Genomic DNA, 23,003 nt, shown 5'->3' with positions numbered 1-23,003 from the left:
TTTCTTTTCCTTCGTGCGGGCTCGTGGAGGAAGGCAGCGGAACGTTGTGACGATCAACCGCACAAAAAAGGAGGCAGGACTGGCTTGATGATCGCGACGTATGAACGGGTTGGGAAAATGGAACGGACGAATGACGGAGCGGCCGGGCTGGTTTTCTCTTCTCCTACCGCTACCGCTGCTGCTTCTGCAGGTGCTCTGCGATTTCTCCTATTTTCCTTTCCTCCTTATTGCCCTCTTTACTCTGTACACAAGAGACCGCAAATAATCATACAAGGTTTAAAAAAACGAGATGTAGTGCAGCTTAATTGACGTGAATTCACGTAGCTCATGTGAAGTGACGTAGGTAGAATACGATTTGCTGATGGGTATATCATCTCACTTTCTCGCTACGCAATGCACATCAAAGATACTTGCGCGTGCGCGCGCTACCACTAGCCTACCATTTATTCGGGAGGAAGAGGAAGCGGGGTGCTATAGTAATCATATATTATCCGTCGCTAAACGATAAAAAGAAGCTTGGGCGGTAATATGCGCCGGATGCGATGATCTTATTAATGCCAAATCAAATGTTTCGATGCCCTTTTCTTAATAAATGGTCCTTCCGCTTAGTAGCAGTAACCATCATTCCCACATTTCTTTTTATTGTTGCTGCACACCCGCGCCCAAGGTACTGGGTTTTTCTCAGCATCTGACACCTGGTGATCCTGTCCCTCACTGCATACCCGTTGGCCCTCGCGATCTTCTGTTATGTGTGGGGGGCGGGGCAGGCGGAGACTTACGCAATGATTGGGCGATCGCGGGAGGATCGTGGCGCTCTCGTGGCGATTGCAGTTGGATCTCCAAGAACGTTTGTGCATAATTCGTGTGAGTGAAGAAGATTAAAGCAAAGTTCAAGTGGTCAGGTGCACAACACAAGTACAAGGTCGTTTCTGTATTGTAATAGAAATGTGTGGACGTAAATACGCAATCGAGTTATGAACAGAAAAAAAAAGGAAATGTATGCGTGCAACTTTCAACTCAACCATCCTTTTTACAACATCAGAAGAATCGATTTGGGCCTTTCCTGAGGTATAACATGAAGATTTGAAGAGTTATGGGGTCTAGACTTCCAGATTTGCGCGATCTGCATGCTGCTGCAGGTCTGAGAAATTGATTGAGGTCTTGCACGACGTACACCATGATGCTGTGTAATGCCATAATGCAGTCGCTTCCTAGCTGTTGCTTTGTAGGGAAAAGTGGGGACCTCTCTCTTTGAAATTTCTTCTCTTGCAGAGTTACTGATAATTCGTGAGGCTAGGCCGGCGTAGGTGATATCTCCAGGCGAGAACAGCAGCTGCTGGAGGACGGTAATTGGCCATAGATGAGAACTAGATCGTCACAATAATCTAGATAGCGAGCGAGACACAGCAGAGCGTTTACTTCATCTGACGCAATATCCCAAGCGACGTTCCCTTGTAAATAGGATGTTTGCATATAGCCGGTGGACCCTGCAGGGAACAAGCCTGGTGACCAGCCGCTGTTGCTGATGTGTGGTTTCGTCAGACCCCGGTGGCGCAGTCGGCTCGTCAAATCAGGATCGAGACGCGGGTGGATCATGCAACTGCAAACGCTGGCGTTAGTTAGACACGAAGACGTCATAGCTCCCTTGCGGGTGGTCGAGCGTAGGGAGGAAAGCGTGCGGGGACCACCAACCTTGAAGCCTATATTAACAGCCGCCCCTCCGCACGCTACGCTTGCAAATCGTGTCGGAAGAATCAACCAGGTACTGCTTTCGAAAGCGGGTGCAAATCAGCTAAATCAATACAACGACACACAAAACATTTCAACATCATGTCTTCTGACGAGAACCAAAACAAGCCAGGTATGTGCGGATACGTCTTGCAACACTCAACCATCACCATTATTTCGATCACTTTCCTTCACCAACCACCTGCTAAACGCTAATTAGGCATCCTTGGATCCTTAGGCAACGTCGCTGGTAGTGCTGCCGGCACCGTCGGAAAGGGCGTCTCGGGCGTCACCAACACGCTAGGGGATACGGTCGGTACCGTTGGCAAAGGTCTCGGTGATACCCTCACCGGAGTGACGAAGGGCCTTGGCGACACCACTAAGGGTGAGTGCTTCATCGTAAAAGATCATGGAACACCGGAGCTGATGACATGTAGGTGTCGGAAACACCGTTAACGCCGGAACCGACAAGGTCTCGGACACGGTGGGTGGCCAGAGCGACAAGAAATAGGGCAAGGGTTATGGGAGGAATAGTGATGGTATAATGATCATTATGTACTGAGGATGCGTGGAACCTGTAGTGCTAGCGTGTAATGATAAGTAATTCTCTCGCCACTAATGAACATATTCACGACACGGTGTATTACGATTTAAAATTCAAAACGTAATGCCCATACATCACCTGCAAACACCGTCTTCACAATTAAGGCGAATTGCCATTGTTTTTTTCTTCACCCCTATGTAACATCACTCATTGGTCCATTCGGGCTTCTTCTTTTCGGCGAAAGCGGTCATGCCTAGAACCCATCCGTCAGAGAGTACAGCGCAAATTGCAAGAAACACTTACCAATCTTCTGATCTTTACTTCCAAACAAGCTGTGAAAGACTCTCCGTTCAAATTCGACACCCTCCCTGATTCCCAGGTCCTGGCTCTTGTTAACCACCTCCTTGCCAGCCTTGACAGCTATCCTGCTGTAGCTGGCAATCTTGGCGGCAGTATCAATGGCACCATTGACGCACTCGTCGGCGGAGTCGAAGACCTTGGCGGCGAGGCCCCACTCGTAAGCCTGCTTCCCAGTAAAGTTGTCGCCGGTGAGGACAAGGTCCATGGCTTTCGCCTTGCCGATGGCGCGCGTCAGACGCTGAGATCCACCAGCACCGGGGATGACGCCGAGCTTGATCTCGGGCTGACCAAAGGTGGCGCTGGCGGAGCAGTACAAGATATCAGCCATCATAGCAAGCTCACAACCACCACCAAGGGCGTAGCCGTTAACGGCGGAGATGACGGGCTTCTTGATCTGAGAGGTCATGTCGGACCAGTTCTCGATGAAGTCGCGGCCGTAGGCGTCGGCGAAGGACTTGTCCTTCATCTCCTTGATGTCGGCGCCGGCGGCGAAAGCTTTGGCAGAGCCTGTGATGACAATGGCGCCCGTATCGGCGTCAGCGTCGAGCTTGCGCAAGGCATCGTTGAGCTCGGCGATGAGAGGGGAGAAGAGGGCGTTGAGGGCTTTGGGACGGTTCAGGGTGACTGAGGTGGGACATGATTGTTAGCATGGAATCAAGCACTGCTGGAGAACTGGTCCGTACCCAGTCCCACGCCAGGCTTTGGTGTGGAGACCTGAATGTGCTCATATGAGGGCAACGCGGCAGAATAGCATCGAACAAGGCGGGGAAAAGCAGGCGAGCGGACGAATTGAGAGGCGAGCCTCCGTGACGCGAGGAAGGAAGCCATTGTGTGTGCTGGGCCGTGAGGGAAGAGAAGGGCAGATGAGGGGCGGCGCAGAGCTCTGGTGGAGCTCAGCATGTGCTATTGCCGAGGGAAGCCGCCCTGCGTCATCGGCGCGGAGATGCCTGAACGGCAAGGCAGACACCGAGGCGTGCCTCAGGCAGCGAGGGGCACGGCCGTTTCAGGCGACTTGTCCAAAGTTGGGGGAGGCGCAACACCAGCCGCGCAGTTCGCAGTCGCGCCAGCGCCCGTTGAGCCATCCTCCCATCTCCGACAAAAAAAGGTTGCGTGTCTTGCTCAGCCACTCCACTTCCCACGGGCCGCCTTTGACTTTCGGCCGGCACGCACCATCTCTTGTACTCCTCATCCACCCTCCTTCCGTTTGCGCACCTTCATCGTCCACCCTCGTCGCCTGTCCGCTATCATGGACGCGCCTGAACCTGACACCCCCTTTGCCGCCGTGAGCGCGCAAACCACCAAGTATGGCCAGGTAATGACAGGTCCAGACGCTTGAATCAGGAATTGGCGCGCTCACCCACGCACCTCCAGATCTACCAAGCCTACCTCGACAAGTCGACGCCCTTCATCACGCAGCGCTGGATCGGCACCGCCGTGCTCTTCCTGATTTTCGGCCTGCGCATCGTGTTTGCGCAGGGCTGGTACATTGGTATGGGAATGCCGTATGGATTGGTTGCAAGCAAAGGCTGACGCGTGGCGCAGTTGCCTACTCGCTGGGAATTTACCTCCTGAACCTCTTCCTGGCCTTCATTTCGCCCAAATTCGACCCGGCGCTGGAGCAGGATGAGGGCATGGAGGACGGCACGGCCGGCGGCCTGCCCACCAAAGAGGAGGACGAGTTCCGCCCGTTCGTGAGGAGGCTGCCTGAGTTCAAGTTCTGGTACTCGGCCACCAAGGCCATCGCCATCGGCTTCTTCTGCACCTGGTTCCAGATGTTCGACCTGCCCGTCTTCTGGCCCGTCCTGGTCGTCTACTGGCTGATTCTCTTCTGCTTGACGAGTAAGTTTTTTTTTCGCCGGGGCTACAACGGCGGCTAACAAGTGCGCAGTGCGGAGGCAAATCCAGCATATGATCAAGTACCGCTACGTGCCCTTCACGGTCGGCAAGAAGCAGTTCCGCGCCAAATGAGCGCCGATGAGAGAGATGCGGAGCGAAAGCGGGCGACGCTTTTGCGGCAGATGGACTGCTGTACTCATACAACCGTTGGCTTAGCCTCAGCATAATTTGGAGTCGGGAGGGTATAATGCGCCATGGCCGTTGGTGGCAGCGTGTATGTGTATGTATGGACATGGAGTTATGAACAAGACTGGCTTGGATCAATCGACAGTCATCAATTACCGCCAAATTCTGCCTACCGTGCCGAGGAGACTTCAGTCTTCTGCGCCTACGTTGTTTGTGACTTTGATAGCTGACGAACAGTTACTTTGACTGCCTAGATGAGAAATTCGACTCGCAATTCACAGACTGCACCCCACGCGAGGATATGAGCAAGGATCACGGTATATGCACGTCCGTGACTTTAATTCTCCTACAGGAACAAAACGGAAGCGCTCAGGCGCTGCATCTGCGGCGCTGGGCTGGCGTGCTGACGGCGCGATAGGTGATTGGCTGGGCTATTACAGCGATCCCCCGCCGGGATGCCCCTCAACACCACGCGCCTGTGCACATGTCTCCACGAGGACCTGTAAGAGGTCCGTTCCTGGGCACTGCTTGCCTGCGCGATCAGCGTCACGCTAGCATCTCGCCGAAGCGTGCCAGAGAAGAGCCGCAACATGTGCTTCCAACAAGCTGCCCTCATTGGTGTTCTGTCTGGTCTCATGCCTTTCTGTCTTCCGTCTTCGCTCCATCATGCGCGCCGCGACTGTTTGCTCGGTGGCCGTGATATATCCATGCCTCGCTCCGTCTTGACCCTTCCGTCTGCCATCTCCCTCAGCATTCAACATGACGCTCGCCGAGCTCGGCGTCTTCCCGGCCATCAGCCTTCCTTTCAGTGCCGACGTTCAAGTTGCTCTTTTCCTCGTCGGCTATGTTGCCTTACTTGCCCTCATTCTTTACATTGGCTTCCGCTGGGACAAGCCCGGTAGGAAACAATCCGCCCGCTCGCCAAACGTAGTCGAAGCCTACATTCGCTTCATCTGGGGCTGCTTTGTCAAGCCTCACACAGGCGACCGCAATGGAAGCCAGCAGGATGCCCTGGAGAGTTTCTACAAGCAACAGGCCTCCGTCTACGATGCCACCCGCGCCAAGCTGCTCCACGGCCGTAACGACATGTTGGGTCTGGCCGCTGCGCAGTTGCAGCAAAAGGCCAATGCTGGGCTCTACTCACGCAAGCCCATCTGGATTGATGTAAGTTTTCTATGTTCCGTGCAATGAAAGTGACGGACTCGCGTCATGAATGTCAGGAGGATCCATCAGGGGGAGCTTGATCATGCTGACGCCGTGTAGGTTGGTGGTGGCACAGGCTGGAACATTGAGCAGATGGCCAAGTTCGTTGACGTCCCTGACTTTTTCCGTTCTGTCTACCTCGTCGACTTCTCGCCTTCCCTCTGTGACATCGCCAGAGCCCGGTTCGCGCGCCTAGGCTGGACCAACGTCAAAGTCATCTGCCAGGACGCGCGCACATTCCGGCTTGCCGACTACGAGTCGGCTGATGAGACGGCTCTGATCCCCTTGAGCCAGAACGACTACGTCTCAGGGGGCAAGTCGCACCCCATCGGTGCGGAACTCGTGACGATGAGCTATGCTCTGTCTATGATTCCCGAATTCTACCCCGTCATCGACTCGCTCTCCTCTTTGCTCTCCCTCAACGGTATAATTGGCGTCGTCGATTTCTATGTTCAGAGCAAGGTCGACTTCCAGAGCAGGAACTATGTTGGAGGCGTCATCGACAGACACTGCATGTGGCTCTCTCGTGTCTTCTGGAGGACATGGTTCGAAATCGACAGAGTGAACCTTGATCCAGCCCGAAGGGACTATCTCGAGTACAAGTTTGGGACCATCCTCAACGTCAACGCCCGCAACCATTTCCTTGGTGTCCGCATCCCTTATTACGTCTGGATTGGCTGCTCCAGAGAGAGTGGCTCCTCCCACGGGAAGCTTGCAGAGATTGACGCCGCTGCCACCGAATCGCCCTTCTTGTCTGCTCTTGACCTCCAGGCCAGGACCTCCGGTCGCCGCGATAGTGGCATGGAGCTTCATAGCAAAGCCTACGAATCCGCCGTCGTAAATCTCGCTGCCAGTCTCCCGCTGCCGGCCAGTTGGTACCAGAACCATCACTGGCGTATCTACTACGATGACCAGCTGGAGAAGCACCGCCAGTTCAAAGATGAATACATCTACGCCTTCACTTGGGAAGATAGCCGTGTCGATGCTCGCCTGCTTCAGGTGAACTCGAATGATGTCATTCTGGCAATAACGAGTGCTGGCGACAACATCCTGTCCTTTGCCCTGGAGAAGCCAAAGCGGATCCACGCTGTTGATCTAAAGTAGGTCCCTCAAGCCTCCCTTTTGCATCCATTCGTACCGAAGTCCTGACATCGTACAGCCCGAATCAGAACCACCTTCTTGAGCTCAAAGTTGCCGCTTTCACGGCCCTGCCTTATGCAGATGTATGGAAGCTTTTTGGTGAAGGCAAGCATGAGTCTTTCCGCGAATTACTCATCAGCAAGCTTTCACCGCACCTCTCCAGTCTTGCCTTCCAGTTCTGGTTACATCACGGAGAACAGGCCTTCTCAGCCTCTGGGAAAGGGCTGTATTCAACCGGTGGCTCGGGTTTTGCGCTCGCGTGGGTTGGACGTTTGCTACGCTTCATGGGTCTCGAGCAAGAAGTCGATAGGCTGTGCGCTGCAGAGACGTTGAACGAGCAGCGCGAGATCTGGCAGCGCAGTATCCGAAAGGTTCTGCTCAGCAGGCTCCTCGCATGGACGGTCATCGGCAACGAGAAATGGCTGTGGAAGGCTCTGGGTGTTCCGCCAAACCAGAGGAACATGATCGAGGAGGATTATGCGAAACTGAACGGAGAGGAGCAGTCTCAAAAGCGACAAGGAAGCCGAGCCTCGTCAAACGGTGCTCTTACCAGCGGCCTCATGTCCGGACATGCCATTTGGCAGTACGCCGTGAACACGCTCGATCCCGTCGTCAACAACACGCTGCTCAGCAACGACAACCACTATTACATGGTCTGCCTCAAGGGCCACTACACGCGCCGCTCGCACCCGGACTACCTCACGCCCAAGGCCCACATCAAGCTCTCCAAGTCCTCACCCTCGACGCCGTCTTCTCCACTCTCATCCCCCTTTTCTTCCCCAACCACCTCGCCTCGCCCCGACCACCACCACCACCACCACCACCACCACCACCACAACCCCTCCACCCTCGGCCCATCCCCCATCCCCGCCCCCTCACCACGCAGCACGAGCACCGCCTTCAACGGTCTACGCATCCACACCGACGAGATGAACGAGGTGCTGTCACGCATGGCGCCGGCGACCCTGACCATCGCCGTCGTCATGGACAGTATGGACTGGTTCGACCCGAACGCCCCCTCAGCCGCCACGGCGCAGATACGCGCGCTCAACCGCGCGCTGCGGGCCCGCGGCCGCGTGCTCCTGCGCTCCGCCTCGCTGCAGCCCTGGTACGTTGCCGTCTTCGAGCGCAACGGCTTCGCCGCCCGGCGCGTCGGCGCGAGGTGGCCGGGGGAGTGCATCGATCGCGTCAATATGTATGCGAGCACGTGGATCTGTACTAAGGTGGCTGAGGTGGCGGGCGGAGAAGAGGGAGAGGGGGAGCTGTCAAAGTGTGTTGTTGATGGGCTCGGGAGGCCGATGGAGAGGTTGGACATCTGAGCGGTGGGCCGGGGGAAGTATTGTTTGCTCGTGTTATGGCTTGATATCCTGGAGGTATGCTGTTTTCGATTTGTAGCTTCGTTTGTCGGTTTCTTGTTCTTGCGTTTCTTTCGGTAGTGGCATTAATTTCATTGGTCTTTTTTTCTCAGATAGACAAGAGAACGTGAATTTAGAGAGCATTTTTCCCTTACAAATCCGATTGAATGGCCAAGCTTGCAGAAGCAAGTGGCAACTGATGACTTGGTAATGGGTGGCAAAGGCTCATCCTGTGCCACAGATGCATTTGCAGACCCAACCACGAGAGTGAGATTTTGCATTTTATTTGGTTACTGTTCATTAAATTCATAGTAAACTACTGTTTCTGAGACTCAAAGTGACCACTGAGAGTTCACACTAAATTAACCAAACTAGAATTACAACGGCTCTAATTTTGTGTACTCGGTATCCACACGCATACAATTCGTTAGGAGGACCATAGGTTTGCACATGAGGCTATGACAACTGTGTGTGAGTAAATCTGCAGCTGTCAAAGCGAGTGTCATTGCCCGAGAACTGCTATATAAATCCTTCGACGGAACACTACACCGCTCCTCTTATAGAACAACTGCGACTGTAAATACGAGCAAACATAATCAACCAGATCCACGCGGGCTTCCACTATCTTTAAGCTCTTTGCTTCATTTTCAAATACTCAGACAGCAGTAATAATGCCAGGCCGCGGTTCTCAACCTCCTTACCCTGGTATGCCATATGCATGCAGAGGATGTCCATACCATGAGTAAACAAGGCCTTTCTTACGCAACACTTTCGTACGCTTCAAAAGCTAATCAATGATCATAGCTACATCCCCCCATACATTCCTGTTTACGTCGTCAGTAGTCTTGGAATCGACAACCAGGAGGCCAGTGACCAGGAAGCTACTCAGACTAGGGTCAGTGACGGTGAGGCCCAGCCTCCGCGTCTGCGCTCAAAATCACCACAGCCTGATCCGGCGAATTGAATAGCCAGGCTGAGGCTGTAATGATGGGTTGAAGCAGATTTCGACAGGCAGAAGCCGGAAATGGTGCTGATCAAGGAAACAAAAGTAGCCTACATAGGTAACTCAACTTACTTGGCTTTTTGACAAGCCTCACAACATTGTCAGTTGTGAAAAGAAGAGGTCGACGACGTTGATGCCCTACCTCCGAGAGCCGAATCATAGCCATTAACCATACCTTTTCATAGCAAAGACAAAGTGCTGTTTGAAAATGACTGTTATGTAGAAATGTTCAAGTGATAAAAAAAAGGTCTTAAATTGAATCAAAATCATTCGACGTGGGCTACCCTTTCACTCTGCTGTCAATGTTACTTGTGTAATTAATACTTCATTTAAAGTCACGATTCTGCGTAGCGTGTTGATTGGTCATGACAAAGTGGTTTTGGATTCCATGGGGTCTGGTCGATCCTCTATTATAGCCTTCCAGAATGCGGCACGTGTAAATGCCAGCCTACTCGCGATCGAAAACATGGTTTAGCTGAACATGTTGATCGTCTCCTTCTTCTTGGCCTGCACTTCGAGAATAGCATCGACGTAGTGCTCGTGGCTGATCTTGTTCTGGCCCGAGCGCAGGGCAATCATACCAGCCTCGACGCAAACAGCCTTGAGCTGGGCACCGCCGAACTCGTCGGTACTGCGGGCCAATTCGGCCCAGTTGACCTTGTCATCGACCGTCATCTTTCGGCTGTGGATACGCAGAATCTGTGCGCGAGCCTCCTCGTTGGGCAGGGGGAATTCGATCTTGCGGTCTAGACGGCCGGAACGCAGCAGGGCGGGGTCAAGGACGTCGACACGGTTGGTGGCGGCAAGAACCTTGACGCGGTCGTCGGAGGCAAAACCGTCGAGTTGGTTGAGCAGCTCCAACATGGTTCTCTGGACTTCTCTGTCACCAGACTTTTCCGAATCGAAACGCTTGGTGCCGACGGCGTCGAGCTCGTCGATGAAGATGATGGAGGGCGCCTTCTCCTTGGCCAGGGCAAAGCAGTCGCGCACCAGCTTGGCGCCGTCACCAATGAACATTTGCACGAGTTGTGGGCCGGCGAGCTTGAGGAAGGTTGCGTCGGTTTGGGCGGCGCATGCACGGGCAAGCAGCGTCTTGCCGGTACCGGGAGGGCCGTACATCAATGCGCCTGGGAGGGGTGTTAGCAGTTTTACGGACATTTTGGGGCGAGGATGGTACCTTTGGGTGCCTTGATGCCAATCTTCTTGAAACGCTCAGCCTCCTTCATCGGCCAGACGACGGCTTCGACCAGCTCCTCGATCTGCTTGTCCAGGCCTCCGACATCCGTGTACTTCTCGGTGGGCTTCTCATCGACCTCCATAGCCTTCACTCTGCTGTCGTACTCGGCAGGCAGCGTGTCCAAGACAAGGTAGGAATCCTTGTTGACTCCGATAAGGTCGCCGGGCTTCAGCTTCTCGTGGTCGACTAGGCCGATGAGCGGCAGGAAGATGGTCTGGCGTGTTGAGGTCTTGATGACGGCGGACTTGCCGACGCGGGTGGCGTCCAGGTCGATGTTGGCGCCCTCTTCAGCGGCCTCGGCCGTCACGTCTAGATCGAGGATCTCGACGACGTTGCCGACGAGGTAGGGTAATTGCCTGGCGGGATTAGCGCGTCTCGGTGGACCGGGGGGGCGTGGGCGTACCTGTTGTTCTCAATCTTGTCCATGTTGTCCTTGATTTTCTCGTGCATGGTGGCCTTCTCGTGGGTTAACCGCTGGAACTCGCTCTTCATGATGCGCATGTCATTCTCCAGCAAGCGGCGGCGGGCGATGATGTCGCGGGTGCTCGAGTTGAGGATGTCGGCGTCCAGCACGTCGTCGTCCTTGTTGGTGTCTTCGGCATCCTTCATCTCAGAATCAGTGGGCTTCTTGCCGTCCTGGTCCTTGTCGCCCTCGTCCTTCCTCTCGTCCTTGCCCGAGCGCTCAATGTCATCGAGATCCTCTAGCGTCGACATGGTGGCGGCAAGGTGTGCGGCGGGGTTTGGGTGCGGGCGAAGCTGGCGGTTGAAGAGGCGGGCAGAGCAAGCTGATGCGGAGCACGGAAGGAGGGAGGAGGCGGAGGAGGAAGCTGGGTAGGCAGAGGTGGTGTTGTGGGTGTAGAGCTGCTGACGATTGCCCGTGGAGCTCCCGGCGGGTCTTGGCGCTGATTATGTCATCGGCACAACATCACGGCAAGGCATTTCCATTGACACTACATACTCTACAACACGCTCCCTCCATCCGGCAGATTCAGAGTGCGGTAACGCGACATGAAGTCGTCGTAGTTGACTGCGCGCCATGTCAGCTGTGCTAGCGGGAGACGGGGTGGCGAACTTACTGTAGCCGCCGCAGAGCCTGCGCTTGCCTGTGAAGGCCGAGCGGCCGTGGAGGACGCGCCAGTTGTCGAAGATCAAAGGCCGGCCCGGCTTCAGCTGCTCCCAGTACTCGTTCTCGGCCGCTTTCAGCAGCTCGGACCATTTCCGGGCCGCCCAATACCACCTTTTCGTGGAGGGCAGCGGCATGCGCAGCGTTGCCCTGTCCGAGTTGTTCCATCGGACCTGGACGAGCCTGACTCCCTGGTGGATGAAGACGGGAAGGGGGGCCTGAGGCACGATGCTGATGCCCTCGTTGCCACTGGCGTGGCTGCCGACTGGAATCTGGCTCAGTACCGCGTACGCTTCGGGCTCCTTCTCCTTGAGCTCCATGGCAACCTTGAATCCGTCGACCAGCAGCGAGGCGCCGCCGTCGCCGTCGGTGTGAGAGAGCAGGTGGAACATCTGCAGCCCCGAAGGGTCGCTAAAGTACGTGTTGTCCGTGTGTGCCTCCAGAGCGATGGACGTGTAGGCCGTGTCTTTGGAGGCAAGGTCGGATGTAAAGTCCCAGAAGCCGCCGTAGTGCGTGTGGCGGATGAAGGCAATGCGCTCCAGCAGCTTCTGCGTTGCTTCTGGCGTCGCCGGGCAGCCGTCGACGTAGGCGAAGCCGTATTTCCGAATCAAGCCTGTCCACTCGCCCACGCCCTCGTCCGACTGCATCACCACCTCGTACTCGACCGACGGCGGCCTGTCCTTGATCGACCTGTCCCAGAGCGCCGGCCTGGGGCGTGTCAGCTTGGAATAAAAGGTTTAGTGGTTGACGCACGTGTAATCTCCCTGCTGCACAGCGTCGTGGTTGAGGTAAGACGCTTGTTTGCGGAGGAAATCCTTGCTGAAGCGGCTACGGTGGCCATCGCTGACTGTTCTCGTCAGTCTCGCGCCGGGGCTGAAGAAATGCTCCGTCCTTACAGACTACGTCGATCCCATCGTCGACTTCTTCGCATTCGGACAAGCTGATGTCGTCGGGGATCTGCAACTCGTCAGCATCCGACGGCCGTCAGGGAAGCATTCGGAGATACCGCAAAAGTATCGACCAGCCGCTGCTTCGTCTCGGCGTGCACACACTCGGAGCACCGGCAGTGGTCCCTTAACCATAGCGCTGGTCTGTCTTTGGAGTTAGCAATTCCTGGCTCGACTCATTGCATGCTGCCTTCTCACATTTCGCCCGTGTCTTTGTCAGTGGCGCTCGTGCGCGTCCAAATGCCCTTGTCCCGAACAAACACATCCAACATCTGGCCCCTCTCGAGTTCTACCTGCTTCTTCTTGATCCCACTTAGCCTCCTCTCTTTTTCCGTCTTCTCATGAAGAAATGCGCGGTTAAGAACATGCTGAGATAGCAAAGCGGACCGTCTGCGCATGCTAAAAGCATACCGCCCACCGAGCGTCAGCCGCCCAATTGCTGGCTTGAACATAATGAAAGTGATGGAGCCTGAGTGAAGAGTGATGGTCTGATGTTGTGGCGCCTCTCTCGGTCCTCGGCTGTTGGACCAGAGGAAACACGGATCCCTGATGCCCTGCTAATTATTGGCAAATTGAATATATATAACACACCAGCGGCTGATTGTCTCCATCGCGCAGTGGATTAGCAATTCACTTCAAGATTGCCTATGATCGGTGAGGTGGCCGAGTTGGTTATGGCGCCAGGTTAAGGTGTTAGCTTAACAAGTTTCCTGGTGGGGCAACCCGCGCGAGTTCGAGTCTCGTCCTCATCATTATCTTTTTTTTTTGCGTGTTACATCACATTTCATTGCTCTATCAGTCGACATCCGGAACTGGCAGACCGTTCCAAAGCTTCATTTTCCTTCCTTGGGCCTCCATTGCCTCCATGGCCTTCTTCTCCCGCAACTGCTTTGCTTCGTCTTCGGTGACGAGGACAAAATCGTACTTCATGAGTTTACTGCCTTCCTTTACGCCATATTTTTTAGCGTCTGCAGCATCGACCGTGTGCAAATCCACGAGCAGGGTTTCCTTGACGCCGAAAACGGCATCGGAAGTCTCGTAGGGATCGTTGCGAAGATAAAGAGCACTACACAGACAGAGGTCAATGCGAGTGCATGGCAGAGAAGATGGCGACTTACGTGATCAGGTTGTCGAAACCCTCCTTGGCGAACATGAAATGCATGTGGCTTGGGCGGTAGGGGTGTCTCTTCAGCACCTTCAACAGCTTCCCCACCGGACCGTCGTGCGGAATGGGGTAGGGCACGGGAACGATGGCCTTGAACCAGAAGATGCCGTCCTTGTCGCTCACCAGCACAGCCCTCCCGTCGGGCTCCTTGCGGTCCTTGTACTGCACGTCGTAGAAGCCCTTGGAGTCGGTTTCCCAGACGTCGATCTTGACACCCTCGATGGGGTTGCCAGCCGTGTCTTTGACCGAGCAGAGGACAAGACAGGGCTCGCCGTCGGGATCATGGGAGATGACGGAGCCGTTGGCCTCGCCGTGGGCATCTAGGGTGTGGAAGGGGCCGAGCACGGTGCCTTCGGTGCTGTGGGGCGGCTTGGGGTGGTCGATGCTGTCTACGAGCAGCGAGAGGCCGATGATGTCGGAGAGGAGGATGAATTCCTGGCGTACATCGCTGCAGATCTGGCCGACTTCGGTCAGGAATTGGATGCCCGTCATCCACTCATCAGTGCTCAGCCGTGTTTCGCGCGCAAAGTCGTGGGCATGGACGACGAGGCGCTCCAGGATGTATTTCAGGCGCGGGTTGGGGCAGCGCGAGTTGATCAGGTGCACATTGTCGGTGATGTTGTCGATGGTGAGATCTTTCAACGGAGGAATATCGACCTGAGATGGATCCATGTTTTTTCACTTGCGGGCAATTGCCATGTATTCAATGGGCGCGGTTCGCGTACTAATAGCTTTTTTCCTACAGGTGCCGCTTGACCCCGCCCCCGCATTGAAGGCGTCGGAGCTGGAAGTCGGGAGCTGTGGGCCTATCTTAATTCCGAGACATGACCAATTGCTGATGAATTGAACAACGTGAGCTGCAGGGGCATCCGAGTGATGACGAACCCCCACATGCCCCGCCGGAAGCCTTCCGCTGCAAAATGTCGTGGCCAGCGTCTTAGTTGGCGATCTTCAGGTGCTTGGCGGCAAAGTCAATGGCTGCCGTGTAGCCGTAGGTGCCCAGTCCGCAGATGACGGCCTCGGCCTTGTCGCTCAGGTAGCTGTGGTGGCGGAAAGCCTCGCGCTTGTGGATGTTGGTGATGTGCACCTCGACGAACGGGATGCTGACGCCGAGCAGAGCATCGCGCAGCGCCACGCTGGTGTGTGTGAAGGCTCCCGGGTTGATGACAATCGCATCCACCTTGCCGCGCGCCTCGTGGATGCGGTCTACGATGGCTCCCTCCCAGTTCGACTGGTAATCCTCGACTTCGATGCCCAGCGCCGACCCTTGCTGCTTGGCCTGCTCGACTACCATTGGAAGCGTCGTTGATCCATAGATGTGCGGCTCACGCGTGCCGAGGAGATTGAGGTTGACTCCGTTGATGAGAAGGATGCGTTTGGCCATGGTGGTGGTTGTAGTTGGATAGAGCATCCATTGAGAGAAAGCTAGTTGATGATTATAGCTTGGGAACACCCGGCTAAACTCTCTTCCCCGCTGCCGATCCACATCCTCGGCTTAACAGACGCTCAATTGCGACACAAACATGTCGAGAAATCGTCTTTCGACGAGCCGGATGATGTAAGAGAAAATACTGGGGCAGATATTGTGCCATGGACAACAGTTGAGCGGTGGGGGCACTCGGACGAGAGACGCATGCGGATAGCAAAAGGCGATGCAAATGTGGGGGATTGTCGGCGAAACCAGCCCGGCTTCCTGCGGCACATGGAGCTCGCTGACTGTCTCGTCCAGATAACGCTGCCTTCTTCGTGTCATTCCCATCCCCAAACCAGCATCTCGTCCCAACTTTGCCATCCCACCACAAGACTCCCATAGCAGCTGCAGTCATGGCTGCCAACTTGAGCTCAAAGGAGCTGGACGACATCTACTCGTTCGCTATCCAGCTTGGCAAGGATGCCGGCAAAATGCTACTGGAAGCTGCCATGCTACGCTGCAAGGGCGGAATCGCCGAAAACACAGCCCACGTGGAGAAGATGAACGCCGTTGATCTGGTAACCCAAACCGATGAAGGTAAGGCCAGCGTAGCGAGTCGGGCATAGCACGTGGAGCTTTGCCCCTCTTCGGCACAAGGTTTCAGCTCTATTGCCCTGCCTGTCATTGGTCCACCTGCGGCTCTGTGCTTTCTTGATGACCAACCCTTAATTCTTGTCTCGAGCGTACACTAAGCAGTCTTTACAGATGTCGAGGCCTTTGTCAAGAACAGCATCACCAAAAAGTTCCCTGCGCACAAGTCAGAAGCCAAGCCTTCCAGTGATGCTCATCCGCTGACACTTTGCTCAGATTCATTGGAGAGGAGACTTATTCCAAAGGCACCTCGAAAGACTACCTCGTCAACGAAGAGCCAACATGGATCGTCGACCCGCTTGACGGTACGTCCTTGCTCAGCTCGCTCATTTAGCTATCACTTACCCTTGGTGCTACACAGGAACGGTGAACTACATTCATCTGTTCCCCATGTTCTGCGTCTCGATCGCTTTCGTTCACAACCATGTCCCGACCATCGGTGTCATCTACGCTCCCTTTCTCAACCAGCTTTTCACCGCCTGTCGCGGCCGCGGAGCTTGGCTCAATGAGACGCAGCAACTGCCCCTGATCCGGAACCCCATTCCCCCAATGCCGGCCAAGGCTCCTTCAGGTTGTGTCTTCAGTTGTGAATGGGGCAAGGACCGCCGGGATTCACCCGAGGGTAACATGCACAGAAAGATAGAGAGCTTCGTGAACATGGCAGCCGAGGTTGGCGGAAGAGGAGGAAAGGGTGGCATGGTTCACGGCGTGCGCAGTCTGGGAAGGTAAGTTGAACCATGTAGCTCGTTGACCTTTTGAAGTGAAAAACACGTAGGAGTGAAACGTGAATGAGAGGGAGGCCCGAAGAAATCGTTGCTGACACGGAGAATCCGTAGTGCCACACTCGATCTGGCCTACACGGCCATGGGGTCTTTCGACATATGGTGGGAAGGCGGATGTTGGGAATGGGATGTTGCTGCCGGCATTTGCATTCTGCAGGAAGCCGGTGGACTCGTCACCACCGCCAACCCGCCCGAGAACCCGGCCACTGCGACTATTGAGGACGTCAGGCTCGGCTCAAGGCTATACCTCGCAATCCGGTAAGTTCCCTCGAAACATCCAAAGACTGTTTCCACGGTGGGGATGGGGAGCTTGGCAGTCGACGAGACCAACGGTGGTGTGTGCTGTGCACTATCCGAGTGTAAAGGTTTATCCGTTACGGATTGCCCTGTTTCGCCCTTGCTCCTCGTTGGGGTTGACCTGGGCGGGCCACGCGCGTCCTTCCAGGCACCCAACCATCCCCCCGGCGGGAAAACGTCTATCAGAGCGCGGAACCATCTCCACGGGACACATGTTGCTGACACACTGAATCATCTAGTCCTGCCGGGCCTTCCGAAAATGGCGAGAGTGGCAGAGAAAGCCAGGAGCGCACTGTTAGGGAGGTCTGGCGAAGGGTGAGGCACCTTGATTACACGAGGCCTGGTGCGTGAGGAGCGGCAGCCCAGCACTTCCCACGGTTCATAGAGCAAATTAAGACATCTATTCAGATAAACGCCATCTATCCCGAGGAGAAAACATTGCCATGATTACGCCGTGTCTCCAGGCTGCCTCTTCGCCGCCAACTGGACGAGAGCGCCACTCCCCCCTTTTTTCTGACGCACTTGGCCAGCACCTGCAGCCAATACCGCCGGGTCTAATGACGAAACTGGGTTCGGCCGATGGCTGCTTTGCCGCATTGCGCCCCTGCCAGGCTGAGCGATCCACTAGTGCCACCTTCTCCACCTCAACAATCTAGTGATTCGAGTGGCCATTTGCCAACTTGTTCGCCTCGGCTAGCTTGGCGGCGATAACCGCTTTGACCTTCTCCACTGGCAGCTCGGAGACTTCCTTGCCGGTCCAGTACTTATCCTGTGCAGAAAGGGAAAGTCAGCCGTCTGTGGCGTCTGGGGGAAAAGTGCAAATCCGGGGAACAGTTGAAGCAACGCTCGGAGATAATGGAAGCAACGTACCTGCTCGAGACCCTGGTAAATCATGGCCTCGGTTCCAAGAATAACCTGCCAGCCCGCCTTCTCCGAAACCTCAGCAATCTCGGTCCAGGGCGACGGGTGGTAGCACATCTCGAGCACGGCGCCCTTGTGCTCCTTGTTCAGCATCGTCTCCAGCACCGCGCGCGCCTGGATCTCCTTGTCCGTCTTCGGGGGGAAGTTGGGCACGCAGGCGACCACGGCGCCGGGGCCTTCCAGGGCCTGGGCCTGCTCCACCGTCTTCACGTGGATGAGCCCGTCGCCGAAACCGCGAGCCTTGCACTCGTTGATGACTGCCTCGACCTCGGCGTCGTCGCGGTTCACAATGTAAATCGACTTGGCCTTCATCCACTTGCGCAGGGCGTACACGGCCGAGCGCGCCGCACCGCCGCCGCCGACGATGAGACCGGGCCGGTTGTGGAAGCTGGCGTCGGCGTCCGAAATGTTCTGGTAAAAGGCGTCTCGGATGCCGACGACGTCGGTGTTGGTGCCGGTGAAAATGCGCCGGCCGGTTTCTGGGTCTGTGCGGATGAAAAGCGTGTTGCAGGCTCCGACTTCGCGGCCCTCCTCGGTGATGTCGTCGAGATGTTTTAGGATGGCTACTTTGTGCGGCATCGTCACCGAGGCGCCTGGAGAGGGTTAGCACTGGAAGAGCTTGAGGCCTGCTTGTTCGCGAGCTGCTCGACTGACCGTAGAATCTGGGGTCCTTTATCCGCTCGAGGAAGTCGAGCATGTCTGTGGAATCAAGGTACAGCTGCTCCCAGTTCAGACCAATGCCATCATACACGGTCTGGTGCAGCAAAGGGGACATGGAGTGCGCGATGGGGTGACCGAAGAGGTAGCCAATGCGCTCGCGGCTGGGAGACGGGTCGGTGACGGTCATTGTGGCGTATAGAGCAGTGTGGATTGCACGGCTGGTGTTGATCAAGGCAGTGTATAGCTGGGAAAGATGGGGATAGAGCGGATTGAAATCTAGAGAGTAAGTGGAAGAGAAAAGAGCCGGGCCAGACAGTTTTACGCGAGGGCCGTCTTCTCCACACTTGCGAGAGCTATCGTGCAAGGCATTTCGGCTTACGCTGTGATCTCCAATCCGAGACGAACGGCAGGTAAGTCGAGTGGCGTTGGCGCGTGGGGAATGCGTAAAGATTCATCCATCGGCAGTTGCCCTTGCAGCCGACGCCGGCCGAGCGCCGACTGACAGGGGGCCCCAATCGTGACGGCGCCGATTGGCACCCGCCTGGCGCAGGGAAGTTTTCTCTTCCCCACAACCCAATGCCCCGGATAGCCCGTTAGTCCCCAGATCCGGGGGCGTTGCCCTGTACCTCACCATGCATCTTGGCCTCGTCGCGCCCATTGCGCCCACCCACTGATAAATAGTCCTCTTCCACCGGCCCTGCCTCTTCCTGCATCATCTCCATCCTCCACCACCTCCCAGAGTCTTGATCCTTGCCTCTCGGCCCTTTGCCAGAGGAGCTTGAAGAGTTTTCTCCGGCTTCGGTCCCTTCACCTCGAAGTACCATCCACGCCACCATGGGTTTCCTCACCCTTGTCGAGGACAGGCCGACGCCTAAGGCTGTCTACAACTGGCGTGTCTACGCTTGTGCCTGCATTGCCTCGTTCGCCTCGTGCACCATCGGCTATGACAGCGCCTTCATTGGAACCACCCTGGCCCTGCCTTCCTTCGTCGACGAGTTCAAGTTCGATTCCATGAGCGCGTCGCACCTGGCTCTGGTCAAGGCAAACATCGTCTCCGTCTACCAGGCCGGCGCCTTCTTCGGTTCTCTTTTCGCCTACGTCAGCAGTTACTTCTGGGGCCGTCGCATTTCCCTGCAGCTCTTCTCCCTGGTTTTCATCCTGGGTGCCGGTATGATGCTGGGCGCCAATGGCGACCGTGGCCTCGGTCTCATTATTGCCGGTCGCGTTCTTGCCGGCATCGGCATTGGTGGCTCCTCGAACATGACCCCCATCTACATTGCCGAACTTGCCCCGCCCGCTGTCCGTGGCCGCCTCGTTGGTATTTACGAGGCCGGCTGGCAGATTGGAGGTCTTGTTGGCTTCTGGATCAACTATGGACTCGACGAGACCATGGCCCCTAGCCACAAACAGTGGCTGATTCCTTTCGCCGTCCAGCTCATTCCCGCCGGCTTGCTTCTCTTTGGATCTGTTTGGATCCGCGAGTCTCCTCGCTGGCTTTTCCAGAAGGGCAGGCGTGAGGAAGCCATGCGCAACCTGTGCTGGATCAGGAATCTTCCCGCTGATGACTTGTACATTGTCGAGGAGGTTGCTTTCATCGATGCCGCGCTCGAGGAGCAACGCACCACCATCGGCCTCGGTTTTTGGAAGCCCTTCCAGGTAACTACCATCATTACCCATCTTGAATTTCTGCTAATTCGATTTCTAGACTGTTGGTCGCTCGCGGAAAGTGCAGTGGCGCTTGTTCCTTGGCGGAATGCTCTTCTTGGTGCGTCTCAACCCACCCCCCCTTTTCACCCCCCAACCCACAACCCACGATCCCCACAACACATTAACAATCTATTAACACACTATCCAGCTTCAAAACGGCAGCGGGATCAATGCTATCAATTACTATTCTCCCACGGTATTCAAGTCCATCGGTCTGAACGGTACCAATGCCGCCTTCCTGACGACCGGCATTTTCGGTGTCGTCAAGACCGTCGTTACCTTCATTTGGCTCTTTTTCCTCATCGAACAGGTCGGCCGCCGCATGCTGTTGATGATTGGTGCTATTGGAGGCTCGGGATGCATGTGGTTCATTGGCGCTTACATTAAGCTTGCCAATGTCTCTTCCGACACTGCATCCGCAAATGCCGGCAAAGGCCTTAGCGGCGGTGGAATTGCTGCTATTTTCTTCTTTTATCTCTGGACTGCGTTCTACACGCCTTCTTGGGTAAGTCAAAACGTCAAAATAACCTTAAATCGCCTAAAACTCAACCCCCTCCCAAACCGTCACCACCCCCTCCACCACCACCACCATCCACCACAACCTTTTATACACTTCTAGATGCTAATAAACACGCAGAATGGCGTCCCTTGGGTAATCAACAGCGAGATATTCGACACGAGCACGCGTTCTTTGGGCCAGGCGTCCGCTGCGGCCAACAACTGGTTCTGGAATTTCATTATCAGCCGCTTCACTCCCCAAATGTTCCTCAAGATGGAGTACGGAGTGTACTTCTTCTTCGCGTCGCTCATGATCCTGTCCTCCATCTTTGTTTACTTCTTGGTCCCGGAAACCAAGGGTGTTCCCTTGGAGGCTATGGATCGCCTCTTCGAGATCAAGCCTGTCAGCAAGGCTCACCCGACTATTATTCAGGAGCTCAGGGAGCAAGAAGAGAGCTTCAGGCACGACGCCGAAGGTGCTGGACTTACTACAGAAAAGACCAAGGAGCAGTTCATTGAGAAGGTGGACAGCAACGTTTGAGCGGAGAGGGGTTTGCGGCCTGAGATACCAACGAAGTGTTCTATTTCACCTGATGGATTACATATTCACGAAGATATGCTTTGTCAATGAATTTACTTTCTAATCTAATATGCTTCTTACGGCGTGGCATGAAAAGCAATATCTCCTCCGCGATGCAGATCCACTCCCACGTCCACTCCCACCTCCTCAGACGCTTATCGGAGCTTATCTATTGATCGAAAAGTCAACACCATTAGTGGTTGGATGTCAGCGAGGGATGATAGATGGCAAATTCCCTAATAAGTAATGCGCTAAGCCAAGTGGGTGTGGTAGTGGAGGTGAGAGTGGAGAGAGATGCCTGCAACGCGATCGCCAAGACTCGGGTCTTGTACGTAGAGTCATTGGTTACATCTTTTTCCAGATCGCTTCTCGCATACTTGGGGGCGGGGGCTCAAGTGCTGTGGTTGGGCTGGGTCGCGCCTTCTCCATCTGGCAGCCATGCACGGGCCTCGCGACCACCTGCCAACTTTGCAACCTTTCCTCTCGTTCTTCTTTATCCTTCGCCCTACCGTCATCTACCTTCTGCCTGACTCCAATCCAAACCATCGCACATGTCGGTTCCACGGCCTCGCACTGTCAATCTCCCACCAAACTGGCCCGCCGGCTACCCTTCTGTAGTCAACAAGGATGAGCGCCACATCCAGCAGGACTCCTTCACCTTGCATCGGGGTCATTACGGTGTCATCATTGAGACAGAGGACTTCGACGATGGAACGACCATCGTGAAGGTAAGTTGCAAAGCGGCGATTGTTGCGAGCTCGCAACAATCGCCGCTTTGCACCATCGCTCTCACCTTCGCTCCAATATTTTGGAAAGATACATGCGAGAGTACAAACTGAAAATATTACTTGAGGGATGAGGTGAAGCTAACGTCCGGACGTGTTTGTTTCCATTTATTTTTGACAAAGATGTCCGGACGTTAGCTTCAAATCCCCCCTCAAGTTATATTTTTTCTCGCTTGCAACCTTATCTGTATCTGCCCAGCAATTGAAACGAGAATATCCGGGCATTAGCTTCAACTCCCCCCTTCAAGCCGCATATTTACTAATCTGTCATTCAATACTAGGTAGCGCGATCGACTGCATAGCAACATTGTCAAGCCTGACGACATTGACACCGGCACTTCTCACCCCTACGGTTCCGCTCGCCCGCCCCAGGCTCCGGTATCAGCATCTGGACCCAGGGACCGCCCACGGGATCCAATGGAGCCCGTCATGTCCGAGGTCCTCATCCTCCGCGGCGGCCGCCTCGTCCTCTGCCGCCACCACCACTTCCTCCCCCTCCTCCTCCTCCTCCTCCTCCTCCTCCTCCCAGCCCTCTGGACCAGCCGCCCCCCTGGCCCCCAAGAAGTCGACTAGCAGTGACCCTGGCTCTGGCCAAATGAGGGTTAACGACATGTTTGCACGTGCGCCGCCGCCGCCGCCACCGCCACCACTACCTCCTCCTAGTCTTCTGGGCCAGCCGCTCCCCTGACTTCCAAAAATTCGACCAACAAGTCGACTAAGAAGTCGGCTGCAAGTGGCCCCGGCTCCGGCTTTGGCCGGATCGATGAGATGTTTGCGCGCGCACGCGCGAAGCCCGCCGCCGCCTCCTCCTCCTCTGCCGCCGCCGCTCCTCCGCCCATCACCTCCCAGTCCTCTGGGCCAGCCGCCCCCCCCCCCCCCCCCCC

General features: G+C 55.5%; 11 protein-coding genes across 11 annotated transcripts; 6 read left to right on the top strand and 5 right to left on the bottom strand.

The window, feature by feature from the left end:
* Positions 1-1,830: 1,830 nt before the first annotated feature.
* On the top strand, positions 1,831-2,239 carry LTHEOB_12848 (Ca2+-modulated nonselective cation channel polycystin; the record flags this gene model as incomplete). The annotated part of the gene is made up of 3 exons (XM_035509760.1): positions 1,831-1,861; positions 1,949-2,113; positions 2,166-2,239. The coding sequence occupies 3 exons, from the start codon at positions 1,831-1,833 to the stop codon at positions 2,237-2,239; spliced, it is 270 nt and encodes an 89-aa protein (XP_035363772.1).
* Positions 2,240-2,475: 236 nt separating this feature from the next.
* LTHEOB_12847 (Enoyl- hydratase protein) lies at positions 2,476-3,460 on the bottom strand (the record flags this gene model as incomplete). The annotated part of the gene is made up of 3 exons (XM_035509759.1): positions 2,476-2,525; positions 2,576-3,256; positions 3,316-3,460. 3 exons carry the CDS (start codon positions 3,458-3,460, stop codon positions 2,476-2,478), a joined length of 876 nt encoding a protein of 291 aa, XP_035363771.1.
* A 418-nt stretch (positions 3,461-3,878) lies between these two features.
* On the top strand, positions 3,879-4,600 carry LTHEOB_12846 (Retrieval of early ER protein Rer1; the record flags this gene model as incomplete). Its single annotated transcript, XM_035509758.1, has 4 exons — positions 3,879-3,944; positions 4,004-4,121; positions 4,175-4,471; positions 4,521-4,600. The coding sequence occupies 4 exons, from the start codon at positions 3,879-3,881 to the stop codon at positions 4,598-4,600; spliced, it is 561 nt and encodes a 186-aa protein (XP_035363770.1).
* An 813-nt stretch (positions 4,601-5,413) lies between these two features.
* LTHEOB_12845 (3-amino-3-carboxypropyl transferase protein) lies at positions 5,414-8,316 on the top strand (the record flags this gene model as incomplete). The annotated part of the gene is made up of 3 exons (XM_035509757.1): positions 5,414-5,818; positions 5,918-6,957; positions 7,017-8,316. 3 exons carry the CDS (start codon positions 5,414-5,416, stop codon positions 8,314-8,316), a joined length of 2,745 nt encoding a protein of 914 aa, XP_035363769.1.
* A 1,510-nt stretch (positions 8,317-9,826) lies between these two features.
* Positions 9,827-13,114, bottom strand: LTHEOB_12844 (26s protease regulatory subunit 6a; the record flags this gene model as incomplete). Its single annotated transcript, XM_035509756.1, has 9 exons — positions 9,827-10,482; positions 10,533-10,948; positions 10,996-11,487; positions 11,556-11,619; positions 11,669-12,423; positions 12,469-12,562; positions 12,612-12,672; positions 12,737-12,806; positions 12,861-13,114. 9 exons carry the CDS (start codon positions 13,112-13,114, stop codon positions 9,827-9,829), a joined length of 2,862 nt encoding a protein of 953 aa, XP_035363768.1.
* Positions 13,115-13,457: 343 nt separating this feature from the next.
* LTHEOB_12843 (Catechol dioxygenase) lies at positions 13,458-14,499 on the bottom strand (the record flags this gene model as incomplete). Its single annotated transcript, XM_035509755.1, has 2 exons — positions 13,458-13,728; positions 13,781-14,499. 2 exons carry the CDS (start codon positions 14,497-14,499, stop codon positions 13,458-13,460), a joined length of 990 nt encoding a protein of 329 aa, XP_035363767.1.
* A 265-nt stretch (positions 14,500-14,764) lies between these two features.
* LTHEOB_12842 (Dehydroquinase class protein) lies at positions 14,765-15,211 on the bottom strand (the record flags this gene model as incomplete). The annotated part of the gene is made up of 1 exon (XM_035509754.1): positions 14,765-15,211. One exon carries the CDS (start codon positions 15,209-15,211, stop codon positions 14,765-14,767), a length of 447 nt encoding a protein of 148 aa, XP_035363766.1.
* A 440-nt stretch (positions 15,212-15,651) lies between these two features.
* On the top strand, positions 15,652-17,319 carry LTHEOB_12841 (Inositol monophosphatase; the record flags this gene model as incomplete). Its single annotated transcript, XM_035509753.1, has 6 exons — positions 15,652-15,835; positions 16,004-16,055; positions 16,106-16,194; positions 16,251-16,614; positions 16,726-16,929; positions 17,208-17,319. The coding sequence occupies 6 exons, from the start codon at positions 15,652-15,654 to the stop codon at positions 17,317-17,319; spliced, it is 1,005 nt and encodes a 334-aa protein (XP_035363765.1).
* Positions 17,320-17,620: 301 nt separating this feature from the next.
* On the bottom strand, positions 17,621-18,736 carry LTHEOB_12840 (Quinate dehydrogenase; the record flags this gene model as incomplete). Its single annotated transcript, XM_035509752.1, has 3 exons — positions 17,621-17,737; positions 17,839-18,482; positions 18,544-18,736. 3 exons carry the CDS (start codon positions 18,734-18,736, stop codon positions 17,621-17,623), a joined length of 954 nt encoding a protein of 317 aa, XP_035363764.1.
* Positions 18,737-19,383: 647 nt separating this feature from the next.
* LTHEOB_12839 (Quinate permease) lies at positions 19,384-21,295 on the top strand (the record flags this gene model as incomplete). Its single annotated transcript, XM_035509750.1, has 4 exons — positions 19,384-20,205; positions 20,255-20,314; positions 20,405-20,761; positions 20,894-21,295. The coding sequence occupies 4 exons, from the start codon at positions 19,384-19,386 to the stop codon at positions 21,293-21,295; spliced, it is 1,641 nt and encodes a 546-aa protein (XP_035363763.1).
* Positions 21,296-21,885: 590 nt separating this feature from the next.
* LTHEOB_12838 (uncharacterized protein) lies at positions 21,886-22,692 on the top strand (the record flags this gene model as incomplete). The annotated part of the gene is made up of 2 exons (XM_035509749.1): positions 21,886-22,062; positions 22,435-22,692. 2 exons carry the CDS (start codon positions 21,886-21,888, stop codon positions 22,690-22,692), a joined length of 435 nt encoding a protein of 144 aa, XP_035363762.1.
* Positions 22,693-23,003: the final 311 nt, after the last annotated feature.

The sequence above is a fragment of the Lasiodiplodia theobromae genome, assembly GCF_012971845.1.
Source record: "Lasiodiplodia theobromae strain AM2As chromosome Unknown scaffold_78, whole genome shotgun sequence".
In the NCBI taxonomy this organism is placed as follows: Eukaryota; Fungi; Ascomycota; class Dothideomycetes; order Botryosphaeriales; family Botryosphaeriaceae; genus Lasiodiplodia; species Lasiodiplodia theobromae.
Note: the sequence above shows the minus strand (reverse complement) of the source record. Positions and strands in the feature narration are given on the sequence as shown.